Source organism: Thermobia domestica, chromosome 5, assembly GCF_964235325.1.
Source record: "Thermobia domestica chromosome 5, izTheDome1.hap1.1, whole genome shotgun sequence".
Lineage (NCBI taxonomy): Eukaryota > Metazoa > Arthropoda > Insecta > Zygentoma > Lepismatidae > Thermobia > Thermobia domestica.
Window position 1 is genome coordinate 163,193,234 of NC_137458.1, and position 23,712 is coordinate 163,216,945.

Consider the following 23,712-nt stretch of genomic DNA (forward strand, 5'->3'; position numbering starts at 1 on the left):
ATTTCTTTGACGATTTGCTTAACACGCAGTCAGAAACTAATGTGCGTGGACAAAGGGAGATACACACCGCAGAACCGTATATTCCAGAACCCAACCGAATAGAAGTAGAAATCGCTATAAAGAAATTAAAGAAACACAAATCTCCGGGTGTAAACGAAATTCCGGCTGAGTTAATTTTAGCTGGAGGCGAAAAATTGTGGAACAAGATACACAAACTCATCCTCCTTATCTAGAACAAGGAAGAATTGCCACAAGAGTGGAAAGAATAAAAAACATGGTTCCAATCCACAAGAAAGGCGACAAAACTGACTGTAATAATTATCTAGGCATCTCTCTTCTGTCAACGTCCTATAAAATCCTTTCAAACATTCTATTAGCAAGATTGACCCCATACGCAGATGAAATTGAAGATTATCAGTGCGGATTCAGACGAAATCGATCAACTATCGACCAAATATTTACCATTCGCCAAATACTCGAAAAGAAGTGGGAATACAGTAGCCTGGTACATCAACTATTATTGATTTTAGAAAGGCTTACGACTCGGTTAGGAGAGAAATATTGTACAACGTTCTTACAAAATTTGGAATACCGAAAAAGCTAATTAGATTAATTAAGATATGTTTAAATGAATCCCAAAGTAAAGTCCGGGTAGGAAAATTTTTGTCCACGAGCTTTCACGCCGTGAATGGCCTGAAACAAGGAGATGCGTTGTCGCCATTATTATTCAACTTTGCCCTGGAATACTCTATAAGGAAAATCAAAGATAACAACCAGGGCCTAGAGCTGAACGGTGTTCACCAGGTTATGCGTGCGCTGATGATGTAAATTTAATAGGGGATGATATGAGAACAATAGAAAGAAATGCATAGAAAACTAAATACATGGAAGTGCGTCGGGACCGTAACGCGGGAAATTATGAATGCGTTAAAATATTAAATGATACTTTTGATAAAGTGGATACTTTCAAAAATCTAGGACCAATATTAACAGACGAAAATCATATTCACGAAGAAATTGAATATCGACTAAAAACAGGGAATTTGTGTTATTATTCAGTTCAAAATCTCTTGTCGAGGAATTTTAAGCTCAAAATATATCAAACCAGGGGTGTAACCACGGGGTAACCATCGGGGCCAGGCCCCCCCAAATGATTTTCTGGCTCCCCCTAATGACCAGATGTTAAAACATCATCGTGAGATTACCTCGGTTCAATCATTTAAAAATAACAAAGTTTACATATAATTAATAATTTACGGTAAAATAGCATGGAAAAATAGTATTTTACCATACCGATCACAAAATAGTATGGTATTTCTTCCTTATAGCGATCCAAAAATAGTATGGTATACTTTTTGTGACAACAGATTACACAATTTACGGCGATTTGTATTTGACAGTTCGAAGACAAACGTTTTGACAAGGTACCAATTCTACCATAAAACAATAATACTAAACAAATTGTAAGTACATTATATTATTTATATGCTGTAATTAGTGTTTTAAGAAAACATTTTTTATCAGATGGAAAATTTGGTGAAAAACAACGTTTTTATTAAGTTTTTTAGTTTGGATTTCAGTTGTTTTTTAAAATGCTATTTCGTGTAAAACAAGGAAGTGAGATATAGCTGTTAATAAAATAATTATGTCTTTTTAGTCACGAATAATAAATAAACATTTTTGTCGAAAATATTAAATAAATTAAGTGCAATTTCAAAGAAAATCAGTGTTATGTATAAAAGTAACCAAGAAAGTTCTGACGCTTTTTCTGGAGGTCTGCGATAATTGGCCCTCACACCGTGAGTTGAATGTGAATGGAGATAAGGCGAAAGTCAGTTCTTGGTGTTTATATATCCAACATGCTACCTGGTTGTGGCAGTTCAGTTGCACCGTGAACTTGCGTAAGGACAGAGTAAACATGGAACCACTACAGAGCGTCATAGGGCGTGTATGCTGTACGAGTTCAAACTGGGGTCAAACGCCGCAGCAGTGTGGCGGAAGATATGCCAGGTCTTTAGTGAGGGTGTCGTGACTGAGCGGACAGTGCAGCGGTGGTTAACAAGTTTAAGGACGGTGACGAGACGCTCGAAGACACACCACGTGCCAGAAGACCACGACATGTACAAAATGTAGATCTTCAGACAGCAATTGAACCGATCAGTTGCAAGACATGTAAGGAACTGCACTACCCTCGTGTCGCCAACACCTAGTGGCCCACTTGCGGTAAATGTCGATCGTTGCTATAGCGACGCGTCCAAGAATTGCTGCTAGTGTACCATTGGCGGCAGGGTTTTGTCGAGTCGAAACATATATCTCTAGTCTGGGTGATGAAGTTATCACCGCGTAGCAGCGAAACTTCGTTTTGGTCCGCGCTCTTTAGATTCTTCGCGGAGAATCGCGAAGGGACCAACACGAACTATCGCCAGTCACGTGTATGCGGCTATTATTATATATTATTTTTTCCTGACGAATTGTTCCTAAAGTGAGCTCCGAGGGTCAATAATAACCTCTGCCTCAACATCATGAAGTGAAAAATCTTGAGATAAGTGAGATAATTGTATGAATTTAGATGGCAACTGTCGTCGATAATTAGAAAGTGAGTATGGGAGAACTATGAAATAAAGTAAACAGCACACGTCTTTTTGTTATAAAATTACATGGCGAACGCATTTTATCTTATCCCAAACAGTTATCGTCTCATATACACGGCTAAAGGAGCACTGCGATTCACCAAATTAAAAAGATCTCAACTATTTATCCCTTTACAAGCGAGTTTTCTTCATCGCCTTCGTAGCGAAGTAGGAAGAACACTCGTCTAGTAATCATAAGGATGGTAGTTCGAGTCCCTTTCGGGGTAATTTTTTGATATTTTTTTTAGTGTTGTTTGACTCACCTTAATGTAAAGAAATCACACATATAGCTGATTTAATATATTTTGGGGGAATAATTTTGTGGTTCATTGGCGTTTTGTCACGTCTCTGCCGCTGGTGGTATAATTTTCAAAACGGAAGAGGGGCCACCGGGGATCGTCGCTGCAGCGCCGCCAATGTTTGGCGAGATGTCGCTAATTGCCCATTTGTGGTCCACCGACGCTTACGAGATGGGGACAATTCAGTGTGAGTGGCGAAACCACCTTCATCAACTGAGGAAACACTAGAAGTTGGGTCGATGGGTCTCACATAACTTGACTGCGGGTCAAAAGGAAACGCAAGCAGACACCTGTGTTTCTTCGCTGTCTCGTCTGAGGAAGGAGTCATTTCTGGACAGGGAGTTGGCATGTGATGAGAAGTGGGTCCTGTACGAAGCTCCACGGCACCGTCATAATTGCTTAGCATTCCATGAACGGTTCCAAGACAACCGAAACCAGCACTGCACCAGAAAAAAGTCCTCCTGTGTGTGGATGAACTGCTCGCGGCATCATGCATCGGGAACTGCTACCAGCTGGTCATAGCATGAATGCAACTGTGTACTGTCAGCAGTTGAGCCGTGTTTAAGAAAAAATCAAAACTCTGGAACCAGCACTTCTGAATCCCAAAGAGGTCCTTATGTTACAGGACAACGCTAAGCCCCATGAGGCTAGGATGACCCGGGACACCAATTTACGCCTTGGATAGGAAACATTATTGCATCCGCCAAACTCCCTGGACATTGCACCGTCCGATTATTATCTGTTCCCTTCCTTGGACAATCACCTTAAAGGATGTCAGCTCAAATCCCTAGTAGAGGTGCAAAATGCACTTGATACCTTCGTCGCTTCACAGCCCACCAACCTCTAACGCGATGGAATCCATGGCCTTCCAGAACGTTTGCAGAAGGTTGTTGATCTATTCTTGATCTTCCACGTACGTGTTAGGTGACACATGAATGTTCGGAGGTGGTGGGTGAGAAAGCGATAGAACTTTCTTGGTTACCTTTATAGATAGGTTCTGTGTATTAAAATAGTTATGCACAAAGTATAATGTTTGGTCCGGGCAGTAGTTATTGGTTAAACACAATAAAAACTACCTGTAATATAAGTTATGAAAAATATTATTATTATTATTATTATTAATCTAAAAACAGTGTTTTTAGTTTTCCGGAAGGAAACCAAAATTTTCCATTTTTTTTTTCAGGCTTCAAAAACACTAGCTGCAACACTTTTTTTTTTTTTTTTTTTTTTTTTTTTTAGATTGTAGCTGGTCCCCCTTTAAAAACGACGGGCCCCTCCTACAGAAACCTGCTGGCTGCACTCCTGTATAAAACGATAATCATGCCTGTTGTTCTGTATGGTTGCGAAACATAGTCGCTTACTCTGAGGGAAGAACATAGACTGAAAGTATTTGAGAACAAAATCCTCAGACGAATATTCGGATCCAATAGGAACGGGAATGTCGAAAACTTCATAACGAGGAACTACATAAATTATACGGCTTACCAAACATTGTTAGGGTCATTAATTCTAGGAGGCTTATGTGGGCAGGACATATAGCCAGGATGGAAGAAAGTATGAACGCTTTCAAAGTGTTAACGGTAAGACCAATCGGAAAACTACCATTAGGAAGACGTAGGCGCAGATGGGAAGACAATATTAAGATGGATCTCGCAAAAATAGGAATGCAAAGTAGAAACTGGATCCAGTTGGCTAAGGATAGAAGTCAATGGAGAGCTTTTGTGAACACGGCATTGAACCTCCGGGTTTCATATTCTATAGAGTTGGCTTACGAATCATGAGTAGATGCCTAGGCTGATACTACAAATAGATGAAATGCACATTTACTGAAAAGATGAGTTCTACTGACATTGGGTAGTCTATATACTCTTCGTGTTCTAGGGCCAAGGGGAGAGGAGGAGATAAGATTTCACATCAGATTACGTCACACACAGTCGCACACCTTCATTTTCATTAAAAATGGAAAAACCAAGAGAAACCAACTTCATCTCACTTTCCTTTGTGGCAGTCGGACACAAATCATCACACTTATCTGCAAAAAGCACTTTTCAAATCGGATTATTGGGAGATCCTCCAGTTCCAATGTTGGCGGGGACATGTCTCCCCATTTCCCCGGAATTTGTGCCCGTACCTACAGCTGAGAACTTTCCAGCATGAGGAGAGAGGCATATCCTCCTCTGGCATTTATTGCAATTTATGCCCAAGTAGCAGAAGTGGAATTAATATTGATGAGACTACTAAACGCACTACAGCACGAAGTTCTGTTTGAAATACTACAGAATACGATTCTTTTTAGAAGAAATGGAAAAGCCAAGAGAAATCAATTTCATTTCACATTCCTTTGTGGCAGTCGGACTCAAATCATCACACTTATCCCCAAAAGCACTTTTTAAGTCAGATTATTGGGGGAGACAGTCCCCCCAGGTCCAAGATTGGGGGTACATGTCCCCCTCGTCACTACTATATATATCAATCGGTATTGAAGATAGGGCTATGTAAAGTTTGAAAAAAATCCCCAAAAAAGCATGTTCAATGAATTTTGAAATTGGAATTGCAGCTATCGTAGTTGAGCTAAAGAGATGATTAAGGTGTCACTTTACAGCATTTCCCATGCCCTTTCCTGTAGTATACATCATATAGGCTAATACAGAATCTGTTTTCCTTTTTTTAATCAAAATCAAAATTTTACTTCCAAAATTTTTCAAAAAGCATATATTTTAAAATTTTGAAATTAATTCAATGAATAGATAGTATTGTTGTAAAGCACCTAACAAAACATGAATTTGGGATGGTCATCGGTTCATTGTTTAAAAAATTCAAAACTAATACTTATTTTTCAAGAATACTCTATACGTAGGGTAATAAAACTAGAATACTAAGTTTTACACTTCTATGAAAATAAAAATGAACACTAATCTGAAGAAAGAGAACAGATGATTTCATAGTAAAACTTTTCAGTAAGTAATAGGATATGTGTATCACTTGAAATTTGAAAAAGCCACATTTCTTCGGCATACATCACTTTCAAGAATAAAATAACTTCATCCAGTGGGAGTTACAGGATTCACTTTTGTGAGAACGTCCACAGAACATCAGCATTCCTTGGATATGAGAATGATGGAGATGGCCCAGGTGGATGAAGAAGTTATTTTTACTTCATCAAGTTCTCCATTTTCGTGTAAAACATGCCCGAGCAACAAATTTTCTTCATAGATAGCTGTGATATAGCCTGATATGTCTTCTAATTGAAGTTTGTTTGGAGATTTTGACGCTTCCTTTTCCCAACCCTGCAAAACATCTGAATATTTTAATACAATTTGCCCTATATTGAATTTGAACCCCCCTGAAAAGCTGTGTGTCCCTCGAAATAAATTTCTGCGTAGGTCCCTGATAACCAGTGAGTTGAAATGGCGTTTAGACAAACAATAGATGCTGAAATTTTAAAATTGAAAATTTAGTATGAGATGTCATTCAAGAAAATTTAAATAGTCCAATTTATAAGCTACAGTTGTAGTCGAAAAAGTCTGCCTACTCTTTATCAATATATTTGGGGTCTAAGCAAAGTTAAAAATATTGATAACTATGAAACATACATTCAAGCAAGCAGATAGATAAGATAGAATTTGTTTTGTTAGCAGGGGTGGCTTCAGGATTTTAATTTTGAGTAAACCAATCTTTTTTTTTTTTAATTTTTTAAAAATATAAATGTATAGTATTGTTCCTTTGCAGTAAATATTTATTTATTATCTTTTAGTCGTTTATAATTTTCAAAATTTTTTGAGTAGGTACTGGCCTACCCGTTAAAGCTGTTTTAGTTCGTTTGATTTGTTTAGGCATAACGTCCTTCTGTAACAGCGAGGTTATGAAGGATTGGGCATATTACTTAAAGTGGCATCTGAACCACTATTCGGTTTCCAGCTAGGAGAAATTTTGTGGGCTCATCGGGACCCCTTAATTACAAGACGAAAATTAGATTCAACGAACACAGATAATTCGAGATATGTGAAAATGTCAATATGAAATTCACACGATTTGTGGCATTTTTTGTTTACACCATTAAAAAAAACACCTGGTTTCAACCAGCCAACCCTGCTGTTGCACCAGTGCTAGATGTATACTTTTTACAAACCACTTTTTTATACAGTAACATTTTTAATTGTGAAACTTGTATTAGTATTATTTTATTAACTTTTATAAATCTAAACTTCAAAAGTATCAGCACTTTAACTTAGTTTTAAGTTAAAGTTTTTAGAATATAAGGTAATAAGTGTTGCCAGCCGATTACAAGTCTGTATGATATATTTTAAACCCATTACTCTACTAAACCCATTACTTCATATTTACTTCCATAAGTAAAACAAAAAAAAAAAAAAAAAAAAAAAAAAAACCTTGTATACTTGTATTTTTCAGATAAGTACAGGATATTGATGAAAACTCTAGTGTTTCTTTTGAATTTTTAACAATGAACTCATTATCATCCCAAACTCATACTTTGCCAGATGCTTTACAACAATACTATCTATTTATGGAATTAATTTCAAAATTTAAAAATATGTGCTTTTTGCAAAATTTTGATTTTGATTTTGAGAAAAGAATTCTGTATTAGCCTATATGTTGATGTATGCCACAGGAAAGGCCATGAAAACTGCTGTAAAATGACACCTCAACCAGCTCTCTAGCTCAATTAGGAGAACCGCAATTCCAGTTTCAAAATAAATTGAACTTATTATTTTGGGCTTTTTTTCTTTTTTGAAAATTTATATAGCGTTATCTACAATACGGTTGATTGGTATTTTCCTTAGTCTATATGAATAGTATCCTTGTGCAAAATTTCATGACAATCTGAGATGGTAAGATAAATTTTTTCTTCAAATTGTGTTGATTTGACCTGGAACGGCTCAGTAGCTATTTCACTATGAGTCTACGATTTTCTTTATACTAACACTGTTTAGCTATTTCACTATGAGTCTACGATTTTCTTTATACTAACACTGTTAATGGGACCCAGGGACTTACTCCGTTGTCCATGGTAAATAATTGTTTGTACATGAAAATATTTTTCTTTATCGAATGGACTAGGTTTGATTCCCATGTCCGGATGACAGGTTCATGTCCCTTCCTTGTGAGAACATGATAGTTGTTTACGAATAATGTACTTTCGCTCAGAATTGCACGAGTAAAACAGTAATAGAAAATTGAGTTTTCATAATTAGAGTAGATTAAGGTAGTTATTTAGTAGCAACTGAATATAGGAAATATATAATTTTAAGCAAATTTATCATGTAATATGTTTTCACTGAACTGATACGCGACAGTCTCGTGTTAGGAGAACTGAACAACTTGAAGAGCTTATAATGAGTGCGAGGAAAGGGAGACTCACAATTTATAACAAGGTCTTATATAAGCATTATAACAAGGTCTTCTGAAAGATTCTTCAAATTTTCAGAACTAAGGGGCCATGTCCGCCCCCTAGGAAAATAGTTACACCAATGCGGGACGAATATAGACACTATTAAATATGTCGAATGCAAGCATCACTAAAATTGTTATGCGTAAATTGAGGTAAACTAATTACATTATTTTCGTCCAGTAGAAAATTTCTGGTGAGGGCCAGCTTTGCTTCTAGGGGGGCCGGCCCTCCCTGGCCCCCCTCTAGTTCCGCCTATGGTCGCAGTATGTGACAATTGTGCTGTGCCTCATAATCACGGCAACACTCATTTTAATCCAGATCTTATAGGTCATAGAATTTATCATTACTGTTGAAAGCCTATTGCGCAGGGAAGTTAGTAAGTTCAGTACATGTAATATAAAACTGACTCGTATTAATACGGGAGAATTAATTTCTTAATCATACAGTGCTATAACCTCGACGAATTTAGAGTAATGCCAATAATTTGATACGCAAATGTAATAAACTGCAAGCGAAGTGGGCAGGAATTTTTTTTATTCTTGCCATGTTAGGAAATGAAGACCGCGAAAACTTCGGGCTCCATTTTAATAATTTCCTTGATTTTTATTAAAATATGGGGCTCCCCGTAATATATCAAAACGTCCTGCGCCCGTAAGCAATGGCTACCCTGTCTACCCTATTACTACGAGTGCAGGGTGTTTACCAATAGTAACTGAATGCCTACCCTGCCTACGGGTTCTTTACTAACCGTAACTGTATGAATTTATTGTACAGAACATTAGTATACAGAAGAGTAAATAAAGCCATTTATCTTTGATGTGGTTTCGCAAGGTTGCCAAAGGGCACACTTTACTTTTCACGGATTCTTTAACAATAACAACTGTACAGCGTGGTCCGGAAGTGGGCGTACCCCTAATTGGTGTTTTCTGAACGGTTTTAAGTTTTACCCACAGTTGTTTGGTAACATTGCTTGGCATTGTGTGGTAACATTGCTTGGTATTGTCTGGTATCAAAGACACTGTTGTGATTAGGGATGGTCATTTCCGGAAAAAGAGTTTTCCGGTTTCCGGAAATCAAATTTTCCGTTTTCCGTTTTTCCGGAAAATTTTCCGTCTGCCGTTTTTCCGGAAAATTTTCCGTCTTCCGTTTTTCCGGAAAGTTTTCCGTCTTCCGTTTTTCCCTAGTTGTGATACAGCAGAATGAAGAACCAGCGCACTTCACGATTCACGTGCGCTATTACCTGAATCACGCTTCCTAGCCGCTGAATTGGAAGATGTGCATCTTCACCAGCTCCATTTGCGTGGCCTCCAAGAAATCCCGATGTGACGACACCAGACAATGCTCTTTGGGGTTTCATAAAACAACTAAGAAACACTCGATATCACACAACGCAGGAATTACGAGCAGCTGTGGAACATGCCTTCACCCTCGTGACTCCGGAGTATCTCCGCAAAACATCTGCGAGAACTTGGCGCAGAATTCAGCTGTGTTACGACGTGGATGGTAATCATACCGATGTTTATGAGTTTTAAAACTCTTAAGACTTCAAGGTGTACAGACATTCTACCATAACTAACACTATACTGTTGAACTAAAGGGGAGTACGCCCACTTCCGGAACACCCTGTAGGAATTTATTTTAAAAAAAAACATGTGTTTTTATTTGTAATGTAATGTTTCGGAGGGTGCACATGGAGATGTCCAGTGGGCCAGCCCATGTCTGGAGAGATCTGGGCCCTTTCCTTTCAGGATCGATGCCAGTGACTTACCGACGACTCTACAGTGGCTGCCAGTTCGGAGGCGAAGTTAATAGAATAATAAAGCTATTCATAGTGGAAATGAATTTTCGTATTACTTTATTCAAATAAATGCATTCAGTATGCATATTGATTAGGATAATGTTGATGCTAATTAGAGGATTTCATGTCCTTTTAAGGGGGGTTAAAGCCTCTCCTGAAAAGCTCTGGCTACCTCACTGATTATCTATGTAATTGTTTACGTATACCCAGTTGATTGTTGAAATGCAAAGAACTAGAAGAAGAAAACTCTCTCACTTCCTGGCGTCTTATTCCCCAGCTGAACATTGCCTGAAGCCATTTAATTTCGGTTAGAAACACTGTTTTTTGCGAAGCCGGTCGACTCGACTCGACAAGGCGGCCCATTGTGTGTCATCGAGGTCTCATTCCGATTCACAGTTCCCAGTCAGAGGCAGTCTGTTGGTGCTGGTCTTGTGGTGCAAACGGTGGTGGTGGTAGTGTTGTGTTCGTAGTGTGAGTGCGTGTGTGCTCTGTCTCCTTCTCTCTCTCTCTCTCTTTCTTTCTCTCTCTGTGGCATCCGTCTCCGCGATCCTCCGAACTGGATCAGCCACCAGCTTTCCCGGTTACTACCCTCCTCATAGACTGGCAACCCCCGATGGCATCCCTTGCCAGCATCGAATCCAATCCCTCACAATTACTTAACTGGGTTTACTTAAGTCTGGCTGATCAGCAGTCAGGGGAACAAGTGCAAGTAAGTGAACATTTTTTTTTTTAAATTTTAAATTTATTAATGAAAATAATAATGAAATGTATCGTACTTGCAGGATGGTGAATTTTTCTTAGCGAATATTTATTAAAGGAATTACCAGTAACGGCAAAACTTCGGCACGCGAACATCATAGTAGAGAAATTGTCTTCCTGCACCAATGTATTTTTAGCACATGCGAGTCGTAGAATAGCCAACACTCTTGTTTCGAAACGTGGATATTTACGAACTGCAATTCTCAGCAATACTGAAGTTCTTATTAACTTGTCAGGTCCTAAAAGGCGCGCCTCCAGTAGATCTTCCTTTCTTCCCCGCTATTTCGAGTGCATATGTAGAATAAATATAGATTGTATGCGTTAGATGAATTTTTAGCAGGAACAAAATTCAGTTGTGATTTCAGATTTTGCCCGGAAAGGACTATCAATACAAGAAGTAGTACTCCAAAAATACTAGTAACCCATGTTCAGCATGATCAGAGATACATTCTGGGCAAGACCGGATTAACCAATCTGGAGGTCCGGGGCTAGAACAAATATATGGCCCCTGCTGATTTCGTCTTGTACTTTTCTGTGAAAGTAGAGTAGGAAAGTTAAAGGGAATATGTTTCATATTTCTGTTCATATTTTATTTTATGATGATGATTGTATATCATGTATGATTCTTTTTAGACAGCCAGTTGAGATTTTAATCAGAGTAGAGGCCTCTGTCCACCTGGAGGTCCGGGGTATATTTCCCTAAGCTTTCCTTTAATCCGGCCCTGATCCTGGGGAATTCCTACCCTCCAGATCACCTCCCTTAAGATCATCACTGCGTCGAACAAACGTACGCAGAACTTTTAACCCTCCCATGAAATTACGACGGATGTTACATCTATCAAAGTTCGTTGCAGACAAATTGAGCAGAAAATTATTATAACTGTTGGATTTCTTGAGATTCAAGGTACTTCGAAGTCCTAAATAAATAATTTTCGTCCCTTAGCGTTGGGAGACAAAGAACAGCAATGTCATCCGTGTAGGGCCATATATCAAGATATTTATAATTGATGATATTTTTATCTCTATTATTCAGGGGTATTAACATGTGCTTACGATGACACAATATTGAGATTTCTTTTGAAGAGGTTCAGAAAGAGTTATTTGTTTAAAAAAATAATAATAATAAAAGGACCCACGAACTGTTACGAGGCTATAGAATGTGTAATTTATGCGAGAAAGATTATCATCACTTCTATTCTACCATTATTGGCAGGTCACTTGCTCACAACTGAGAAGCTTTTATGTATCATTGTCTTCAGCTAACTTTCCTGTCTTCGTGTACGATTTTTCTGTTTTGATACCATTCATCAACTGTAGCCTCCTTCGCCCCCAACCGTAGGCCCTACCCAGGTGAAAAGCATCGTGGAATGCAATACTCAAGCATCACAGCCTCCACTATTGACATTCATTATTTGTAATGTAATGATGATCCGATGGTCTTTGTTTTGAAAGATATACAGAACAATGAGGATTTTATTATTATTTATTATGAATCATTTTAGACTATAGAATTTTGTAAATATTAAAATGATGCATTGTATAATTTTAATGTTATTTTATTTGAAAATTAGAAAAATACACAGTAAATCTGGACAAAGAGCCATTTTATGTATCTGTGTTAAATGATTGAATTTGTAGAGATTTGAACACGTATTTCCATGACCATTCACTCAGAAGGATGATAATATGAATCTGCTTACTATTTGATTTTCTCTCTCTCTCTCTCTCTCTCTTTCTCTCTCTAGCATTGTATACAAAACGTCATTTGGGGTCCCATGGGGACCAATTGCCCCCCTAAGCTTGAGATTAGTGGAGTTGATTCTGAGTTTAACGTCCCTTTCAGCAGCGAGGCTATATGAGACTGGACCTATTAATTAACGTGGAATCCGAACCACGTGAACTTTCGCCGGGAATTGAACCCGGGTCTCTCACGCCAAGCCGTGTACGCTAACCGTTTAGCCATGAAGGAGCTCAAGCTTGAGATTAATATTTATTTTAATGAATACAATAATAATATTGCAATGAAAAACGTCAACAGCTACTTACATCGGGATTTGCTCCTCAAATAAAATCTGAAGTGACACTGCTGACTGTATACAAGAAAATTATCTGCGATAGTATTTCTAGAGTTTTCTAATAAGGGAATGTCATGGAAATTTGGAGAGGGTAAAGTTTATTTAGCATTTACATTGTCCCACACGAAGAATGTTTCCAATGCCTAATTTGAGGATGCTTTAGAAAGTTTATAAATTGTGGATAAATAGGTAACTGTTTGAAACAATATTGTAACTACGATTTTAGATGCACTTTATTTTCAAACATGCAATGAAATATTTATATCAAAACTTTATGCAAAAATGAGAACTCGTTGTTAGTACAAATATCAGATGTCGTGCAGAAAACTTGATGTTTTGTCTATAGAGTTTTGTAATGGCGTGGCACACTATTTAACCTCAGTCAACGGTTATTTATCAAGTAGCATAAGATAAGCGAAAGCAAAACTGCTTGCCTCATCCACTTGTCTTCATCTTTCTTGTACGTTGTTACATCTGTGTTCCAGTCTTGAGCACTCGGTCGTAGTCAAACCATATATCTAGTATACATAATTGGAAAGTTGTTTTAAATTGCAAATATTGCTTTCTTTTGTCAGTCCATTTCAATTTCAAGTAGTCTAAATTTTAAGTCAGTTGTTGCTTGACCATTTCGGAACCTCGTATTACATGTTGCTACAACTACCGCTCACAATTATTCGTTTTCTGCTTCTACCAGCTTTTCTGTCTCTCTTACTTTTGACACCGTTAAATATTCATGAGAAACGAAATAGGTCTGGATCATGAAGTAATGTTTTTTTTTTTTTTTTTTTTTTTTTTTTTTTTTTTTTTTTAATGTTTGAAGCTCGAAATGTCTTATAACATATGTACACGTGAATCAAAATATGTTTGTATCCGCGACTGTGTTTTGGTGTCGGTCTTTTCCTCCTCTCTTGGAATCGATCTTTTTCCGATCGAATAAGGAAAAATGCATCCGGAAGTTCTTGAAGGAAGGCGTAAGATTTTGAAAGTCAATACGATATAAATGAGTTCCCCACCTGAGGTAAAATAATAATAATAATAATAATAATAATAATAATAATAATAATAATAATAATAATAATAATAATAATAATAATAATAATAATAATAATAATAGATTTACTTTAGAACTCTTTTTATTGTAAGTTTATATATATACACCCATTTTCTTAACGTTGTTCCATGTATTTCCCCTAATTAGTACACCCAGATCTTAACTTTGATGGCCAATAACTCGGGAACCAAAAGTCTGCCAGGAAATACTTCATTTGCATACTGAACAAATCAAGTTCCCCCTCCATCAGGTGAATTCTTTAGATTGCATATGATATGTACTTCCGCTGTTCCCCCTTTCCCTTCTTTAAACGCCAAATGAGGGATGACAAAATCTTAATCTATGTAGCCTATATCTCTTTAGTTATAAAGTTCTCTCTTTACATGTGTACAAAATTAGTCAGAAATGATGAATTAGAACTTATTCTTGCAACTGTTGCTGGGAAATTATAATGCTTTGGCTCTGAGTGAAGATCACAGTTGCCCAAAGAATAGGGCTATCAATATTTGTTTGTATATAAGAGTTCAGGAATTATGCAAGAGAGGTGGGTGGCCAGTTTTTTTCTGAACATGACTGTACCAATGAGAACTTTTTGTAACTGGAATCTTCTTGTATTATTTAATAAATCTATTAACTGAAGAATAAGTTACTTTCACATGATAAATTCATCAGTATGGTGGCGTGTTGTTTGCCACGACTCCATTTTCGTGTTGTTTGCCACGATTTTGCCACAGTATTTGCATTTCAATCTTATCATATCTCATTATCATAAAAATTCACACACACCTGGAGTAAAAGGAAGGGTTGCCACGCACCTCTGTTTTATATCCTCTGGAACAAGTGGTAAATGTTCTCGCCTTTAGGACTAGAGAGGTCTCATTAGACTCGCTCCTGAAAGAGAACATTATGCTCCAAACAAATGAATACAAAACATCATTAATATCACAATAGCTTAGTAAATTGATATAATTGCATTTTCTTTTTTAACGGAGTTTTAACATTCTTTTTATAAATATAATAGATTTAATTGTTATAATATGATCATCTGGTAACTCTTTGCTTATGAGTCGATTTTGTATAAATCTTCACGATTGTGATATAAGATAAGCCTGAGAAAACAATACCGTGGCAAACAACACAAAAATCGAGTCGTGACAAACAACCGTGGCAAACAACACGTAATCCTCAGTATCAGGAGCGAATGTAAAGTTTGTGATTGGCGTTATTGTGTCGCAATCGGGAAATCACGGATTCGAATTCGGTATTCGGTTATCTGATTGGGGTTTTTGCAGGATTTTCCTCTATTTCATCAGCCAAATACCTGGATGGTTCAATGTAGGTGTTGCACTTTCGCATGGTAGTTGTTTGAGTTGCTGTTAATTGTTAATTACTTCAGGATACATTGGCCGCGCAACCTATATCTGCATGTTTTTTCAATAAATCCTGCGTTATTCTCGTTTCCATGAGAGGATATCAAAATAAGTTGCATAGGAATTCTTAGTTATGAGTTCACATTCTATAGTTATCATTTGTTTTCTTTAGCTCTAGAAGACATAACCGGCAAACATTAGAATAAAATTGGAGGTGAAGCGAATGCGATTTTAAGAGACTTCTGGAATTTATTTAGAAAGTCATAACCCCTTACTTACTGGGCTAAAGTGATAGATGATATAAAATGGATCGTTTTGCCCTTACAAATTGCCTTTTGCCTTCAAAGTAGCCGCCAGCACGCAATAGGTTTTCGTCTTTGATTCAAGCAAAGAACCTGCAATGTTTGTCAACCCGCTATACGCAAGTCTTCTACTGGTTGCCTAACACAAGGATATAATCCTTAGCAATGCCTTAGCGGCAATGTTAGTAATGACTATGTTGAAGTTAATTACAAAATGGATATGTCGCATATAGGAGAGAAGTACAATTTTCTTGATACCTCGAGCATTATGACAGGTTCGTTCCGAGAACGCTAAAACAGGGAATACGAATGGAACTGAGACAAATTTTGGGGAAGTTAACTTGAGCTTACTTTACATTCATTATTTCTTAGCACATGAATGCTAATTGTGTATTGTGAAATACGATTTCTCTTCATGAACTACGTAGAAGCAAAAAATATTGAATAATTAGCACAGTTTAGTGTGATTTTAAAATCTTCTAAAAATAGATAATACACTGATCAAGTGAATATAAAGTTTGCCTGTCTGCAAAAAGCAAAACCATCTGAAACTTTCATGAAAGGAAACAACATGAAGTGCCGGAGCAACCAGATTTGCACAGTAACTGAAATAGTGTTTCAAATGGGGCATCAGGAACGAAATTATTTTTAAATAAATTTTATTTATTTATTTATTTTTTGAAATGGAACAATAGACAATAACGTGAATAACATGAAAGGGCACACACGAAAAAAAAAAAAAAAACGCCGTTTGTTTCATGCTTCTACTGCACGTAGTAACAGAAATATAACAATCCAAATGGTTGTAAACAGAAAAACAAGTGATAATCGGTAGCGATACTTTTTCCTGTCGTGCTAACCTCATAATTTAGATGCTGTGATGATAGCGAAATATTCTTTGATGTCTTGATCACCATGATTGTGATTTCGTTACTAAACAAAGCAACGTAGACTTGTTAGAATATAACAGAACAGCAAAAGCGGGACAGCTAAATCAAACACATACAATACATACATAACAAAGAAGCATTTCGGTATAGGCAATGTTTTAGAAGTTATATGCTGAACAATACAGTAAAAATGTTCTTGAGTCGAGCTCTAAACATTTTCTTTCTTTCTTTTTTTTTTCTGTCCCTGATTTCCTCTCCTTCCGAAATAGCGGTGCATGAATGGTTTGTTCTTTCGCGAGGCATAAACATTTACGACGTGACCTTTTCCCTTGCTCCCAAAGAATTCACTATGAACGCACCAATTGTTTCCCCTTCGTCAATCTGTGCAGTGTCAACTTGTCCCCAATCGTGCCTTTTGCAGTTTCACACACACAAGAATGTAATTTTATCATTAATATTATTCATACATACAACATATTTTCTCTCTTGCAGCAAGTTGAAAACATTTTCTTGATTAAATTAAGCGTAGGAGAGAGGTTCCTTATTATTATTATTATTATTATTATTATTATTATTATTATTATTATTATTATTATTATTATTATTATTATTGTGTAGTGCAATGACATTCAATCTGGGGTATTCAATGATACGCCAACTTTAAAATAGTATAGTTGAATTAAATTTATTCTCCTATTTGTAGTCAAATTGGATTAAATTCTGTAATGCATTTTTGTATGTATTATGTTGGCGTGAATGAAATGTCCGCTTTGATGTCTAGTAGGAAACTTACTTATCAACACAACACTGCTACCGGTACGGAAATGGACAAATGCCATGCGTGTAACGTCACAAACTCAATACACTATCCGGTATCGTGCTATTCAGTGGCTTTTGCACAGGGGTTTCCGGATTTTAACTTGAACAAGATATTATGTGAAGTAGCAGAGTCATGTGTACATCAGAGAAGGAGCTCTGTTTTCTCAATTCTTTTTGAAACCGAAACTTCCTTCTATTTTGATTTTTTGGTGGAGGGATTAGAGTGGAGATGGGATATATATACTTGGGGTGCTTAATCGATTGTAGAAAGCCGCTTTTCCGAATATACAGCGTATTCATTTATTATGTAGCCAAAATCCACTGGTGAAATACTGACATCTAAACAATGGCGACATGGGCGAAAAACGTATTGTTTCAAAGTTACGAGATGCCGAAATCGAGAAACTTGTAACTTTGAAGCTGCCCAGCTCGAAAACTATGGGATATATCTATGCGGTTAAAGAACTATTGGAGGAACTAAACGGCGTGAAAAACATATTGGCATTTGAAGGCGGCGCTCCAAGTTCCCTGTAAATGCTGCTAGCAAATGAAAGGCCAGCGGTATTGCGTTTATTTTGTACACATCCACGTCTATCCTCTGCCACCTGATCGCGCTGTAGTTCGTCTGCTTAGCCATAGCCACACTCCTTAGCACTTGGCAACATCGCGTCAGAGCTTGCGTTTTATTCGTTTAGCTGAAATGCCAAGATGTTTGTCACAGGCTTTAGTACACTCTCTATCTAAATATCATACCTATGTTCAGAGCCGGACTGACTACTATAAATGTACCACATTGACTTGACACCTAGTCTTCCGTTCCGAGCGCTGCTATCGGCTGAAGGAATTCCACTCCCTTTCGCTGAAGGTCTCTCGCTTAGCAACAGCTGAACCCTTATTGGCTCAACGCGTGGGTGTGTCGAGGGTGAATTTTAGTTCGCATTTTTGCCACGGCTCAAGACATTTTGGCAGCACTTTAGTTGGCCCAGGCGACTGACATATTGTGTTGGCCCCGAATTCTCAATCCCCCAACCACTATTACTCCAAATAAAATCAGGGTATATGTTATGTAACAGTATTTATGAGAACAGCATACTTTTTTTATCTCGCCTTGGGATGGCTGAAATTTGTAATTTGTTAACAAAGAACCAGGGCCGGATTAAGAGAGGGGCTTAGGGGGCTATAGCCCAGGCTTCTAGGTAAACAGGGACCTCTACTCTGTTCAAAATCTCAACTGGGTATATAAAAAGAATCGTTAAGATACAATCGTCATCATAAAATAAAATGACAAAAATATGAAACATTTCTAGGTATTCACCATATCACTGTCGTTCGGCGACTCCCTGCAATCGATCAGGTGAGAAATTGGGACTTATGGATGCCCCATGAGGTGACATAGGCCAACAAATCGCCTGTCTAAGGTGTGCAGTTCTTTGAGTATCGGGAATAGGCCTAATCGGAAAAGTTTCCAGCATCGAAGTGTCACTTCAGACGAAAAAGTTATGTGCTGTGACAATCATAAATAAATAGGAAATGATTGGATCGTGATCAACATCCAGGACCGTTTCCTAAACTTTCTTTGAACCATATATAGTTTAACATCTGACGTCCATATCTTCTACGGCTAGGCTAAAGGACATAGATAATTAATGAAGGTGAATTATTATGGAATAATTTGATGTAATGAGAATGTGTTAGGAAAGGAGAACCTCGAGGAAACCCACGGACACGATTTGTCCACCACAAATTTCTGGCTGAATGTCTCTGTGAATATCAGTGGACTGGGCCAGATTTAATCGGGTCGTGTCATGCTTCTCCTGGCGTGCTAATTAACGAATTCCACGAAGCACTTCAGGCAACATTTTCGCTGGTAATCTCAAAGGGTCTCCTATTGTTGTCAAATGTTTCCGCATGGGGCCCACTTTGTTTTTGCCTGGCTACGATATCTTTAACTGTACTCACTTCAATGGTTAAAATTTTTCTGGACAAACGTTCACTATTGGATTGTACTCACAAGCATATCCGAAAAGGTCGTTTAAAGATATGGATCATCTACAAAATAAGTGTAGGTTGGAAATGTTGGATTTTACCAGAACACTGCAACTTAGTAAATTAACATATTCATAACGATGTCAATGTGTGCACGATTTACAGGGAATTTTGCTAAACTAACATTAGTTGGAAGGAGGCGTTTGACTCTGTGTATCACAAAACCAAATAAGCTTAGAAGCAAAAGGGTACCGTAAAACGGGGGTTACTTTGCACATGATTTATGGAATTTTAAAGAAAATCGCATGTAACTTACAAACGTAATGATTTAGAACATTGTATTTTAAACATATAATAAATAGCTAGATAAATGTGGAAAACATTTGTGCAAGTTCATTAGTAAACATTCAGTATGACCATAGTTATTGAAATATAAACTTTTCTGCAAAGTAACCCCATAACTGGGATTACTTTGCACAACATACAAAAAAGTATGTGCAACATACGAATATAACGTTTCTGTGCAATGTTTTCCCTTCAGTATTTATACATTTTACTTTCTACACAAAACTGCATACAGTTTACAAATATTGATATTAGAATGGAGGTACTGGTATCGATACTTAGTATGAATTGCCAATATTTCTAAAGAAAATTATGTATTTTGTGGTACCGGAACAGGAACCACATTCTAATAGTTATCGTATGTCCCACAAAAATGATAACTCAAGAACAGAAAAAAAAAAAAAGAATCCCCGTGAACTGATGTGCCTTGATTATTCCTTATGTCCAAGAATATCATACCAACCGTAATTAGTGAAAGATTTACGGGGTTTGGGACTTTCAGGCTGAAGTCCATCCAAATTGCATGATTTCTTTTTCAAAAAAATCTAATGTTAGTCATTTCTATTTGTATAAGTTTTAAGGCCCCCAAAAGTCTAGATATTTCTCTCTCTCTCTCTCTCTCTCTCTCTCTCTCTCTCTATATATATATATATATATATATATATATATATATATATATATATATATATATATAAACGAAACGAACAAGAAATTCATTTCGGCATCTACCTAAATAGGAGATTTAACTAAATTTCGAATGCAGGAGGTTCCAGTAGTAATTATTTCCTGTCTAAGGGGTATTTTGGACCGGTACAAAGTAACCCCAATTAGAGGCTGAAACCACCTTCTCCAGTTTTACATTTTTATGACTAAAACGTTTCACATTTCAATTTCAACTATTGCATCAAAATCCCATTATATACAGTAGTATTCTACGAAACTGACTTAACTTTGACGGAAATTCTTGTAGGTGATATCTTTCAAATTTTGGCGGCCTTTACAGTAACTGCTTTCCTTCCATACCTCTACAACAACAAACCCTTCGGGTAATTGGAACTGATGTTATTATAACCGCCAACATTATAGCCAAAATACAGTTAGATGTTCTATCTCTCGGTGGCAGTTGAAACTTCCTCTTTACAGTTCATGGTTTTACGGACAGAGGACTGTGAAACTCTTCTTATATTTTGTGTAAAGTAACCCCATCTTATGGTATCCTTTTGGGGGTGGTCGCCATAGATCCGTTGCTAGGTTAAATATGAATATAGAGAAGCTACATGTATTCTTCCCCATAACAGTTGACTTTTGGTGACCTTTCACTAACACCAATAAGATACTACGGCACCAGCAATGTCATCTCAGTTTTTGGAATTCCTCGCCTACCTCTTTAAGTATCGAACCTGTTCAACACCTGCAAGTAGACACACACAGGACTGATAATGACATCTGTTACAAGTTTCTGCTGCAACTACACAGGTGACAGCAGCGTTGCCAAATTGGCTAGATATAAAGCGAATAACCTTCTGTACGTACTTCTGATTCAGAATGTTTTAACACTTCATTTTCATTTTATTTTATTTATGTTTACAAAAGAAAATTGTAAATTATCATTTCTAATAAAAAAAAATAAATATAAAGGAAATGGTTCCTGTGACATTAACATGATGAAAGTATAAACATACTTTCATCAACAAAATTTCCGGGATGGGTTACGGAGCCTTATTCCGTATCATCTTCGCAACATTTGCAAAGTCCAACATAATTTACAAAATGGAATAAGCAATTGTAGCTGCTATATCTAATATCGCAAACTAAAACAGGAATTTTGCGTTGCGTTGACGCAAACTGTTGCGGAATGAGACCTACGAAATTGCCGATTCAATTTTTCATAAAGTAGAACAAGATGCCAAACTTTTAATTACGATACATCCATTTACTTTAAACTCTCAGGAATATAGAGCCATATTTAATAATTAACACCAGTTTGGGATAATTTAATTCTATGACTGACACAATTTCTACGTACTTTTTTTCAAAGCAAGAATTAAAAGTCGACGAATATTTCTTTCCTAGCTCATTGATGGGATATGTTCTTGTTCTGTACTTGGCAGCCCTACTCGAAAGAGAGAAAGAACAAGGAAACGAATTGTTTGAACGTTAGAAATGCAGCAGGTCTAAATTGGTGCATTGCACCCGCCATGCGTTCGCACGTTCCAAACTACTCGAAGGAGAAGAGAGTTCAAGCAGTTTGGGATATTATTGAACAAAAAGTAACAGCTCAGAGTTTATATTTGCAGAAAATTAAAACTTTAATTTTAAATTTTGTCCTATTGGTAGGCTGCTTTTAATAATCCGAGATTAGCACTCGTCTAAATAGGAAGCTACGTTCTGCAACCGCATATTTTCATGCCTTCATGTTTACATGTACAATTGTTTAAAATATATGGTCACCTACTTTCTTTTAAAGACTACTCGTATATTCTCAGTAACTGTTCATAATAATTGCGATACCAGAAAGGAAGTTGTTGATCAACCCGATATTGAGGACAGTGGCACGATTATTGAATCATATATCGAGAAAGAGACTTGATTACTGACCTTGACGGGGAAACCTGTAGCAATACCAGCATATTTCTGCCTTTAGTCATGAGAGAATGGAAGAATTTCAAGACAGTATATCATTCTTCACGAAATTAGCTTCTATGTTGGGCGGAATTTTCTCACAGTGACGTAGATGAAATTGGTAGCTCGAGAAAGGACCAAAACATCGACATTGAGGATCCTAACGGCATTGCCCAAACCAAATAAAAAAAAAAAAATTTTTTTGCGCGTATGACTAATGAGTAATTTACTACTCCCTCACGAATACTCGCTTAAGTATAACCAATGTTGGCAAGTACATCCCACGTTGTCGTCCGTCGTTTAAGCATGTTAAATACGGACTCAATCTTGTGGTTATCTTATATTTTACACCGAAAGTGTCTGCGGCTGACACTGTGCCAAGAACATTCCATATGGCGAACCGCTTCAGTTTGCAGCATCAGGATGGTCCACTCGTTTCTGCCTGCACAGCGAACATCGGACTAGGTGAAATATGCAACACCACACCGATCCAGCATCGGTGTATGGTAAAGGTTGCTTTGGACTCCGTTCCATCTCTCGTATACTATGCGATAACGGGACGTTGACCAGTCATCATATCATCGCTGAGGTGTTGGATCCTGTAGTGTCCCACTTATGTTATTCTTGAAGGGAATCATTTTCCAACAGCATAGTGCGCGACACATTGGCATACAAAATCGATATTCATCGGTGGAGACCATGTTCCTATATTTCATTGTCCAACGGGTCCAGTTGATTACGTATAATCCTTGTTCGAACGCATCTCGCGCCAGATCCCAACCAGGATAGCTACGTAAGACTGATGCCACCTGGCTTTCGATGCCTGAAGAGGATATCCAACGTATTTCTATGCCAAGTCATGTGGCAGCGGTTGTTGACGTCAATGGTGCCTCTGTATGATACTGGCTTTTGTATGTGCTTTTAACCTCGCGATGCACCGCAATACACATAGTGTTGTAAAAATTAAACATTAACTTTTTCATAATTTCATTTATTAAATTGAATCATGTCACGGAAACATTATTTAGGAAATGTGAACAAAATTATAATAGGCATTTGTATATACAATATAAACAATTTAAGATGGAATCCGAACCACTGTAATGCATTGGAATTTGCTAATGCTCTTCCAACGGGAATCGAACCCAGGACCACGTACACCAAACGCTTGCTATATTACCCGATTTTAGCGGGTACCACCCGATTTTTAGGTCCTATATTGGTGCCCCGCTTATTCATCTCTTAATCACGAAAAACCACCCACTTTTTTGGATTGGAGAAAAATCTAAGACGACTTTGTTGATAAAGTGTTGTTATATTCAACGTAAACCGCTACATCTCTGTGTCAATTTCAAT

General features: G+C 37.3%; 1 protein-coding gene across 1 annotated transcript in view; it reads left to right on the plus strand.

Moving 5' to 3' along the window:
• Window positions 1-10,559: 10,559 nt before the first annotated feature.
• Window positions 10,560-23,712, plus strand: part of LOC145686229 (zinc finger CCHC domain-containing protein 24-like) — a 148,005-nt gene continuing 134,852 nt past the window's right edge. The window contains exon 1 of the mRNA XM_081759309.1: window positions 10,560-10,846. Within this exon, the coding sequence (XP_081615435.1) occupies window positions 10,751-10,846 (96 nt within the window). The 5' untranslated portion in view covers window positions 10,560-10,750. The remainder of the gene's footprint in view (window positions 10,847-23,712) is intronic.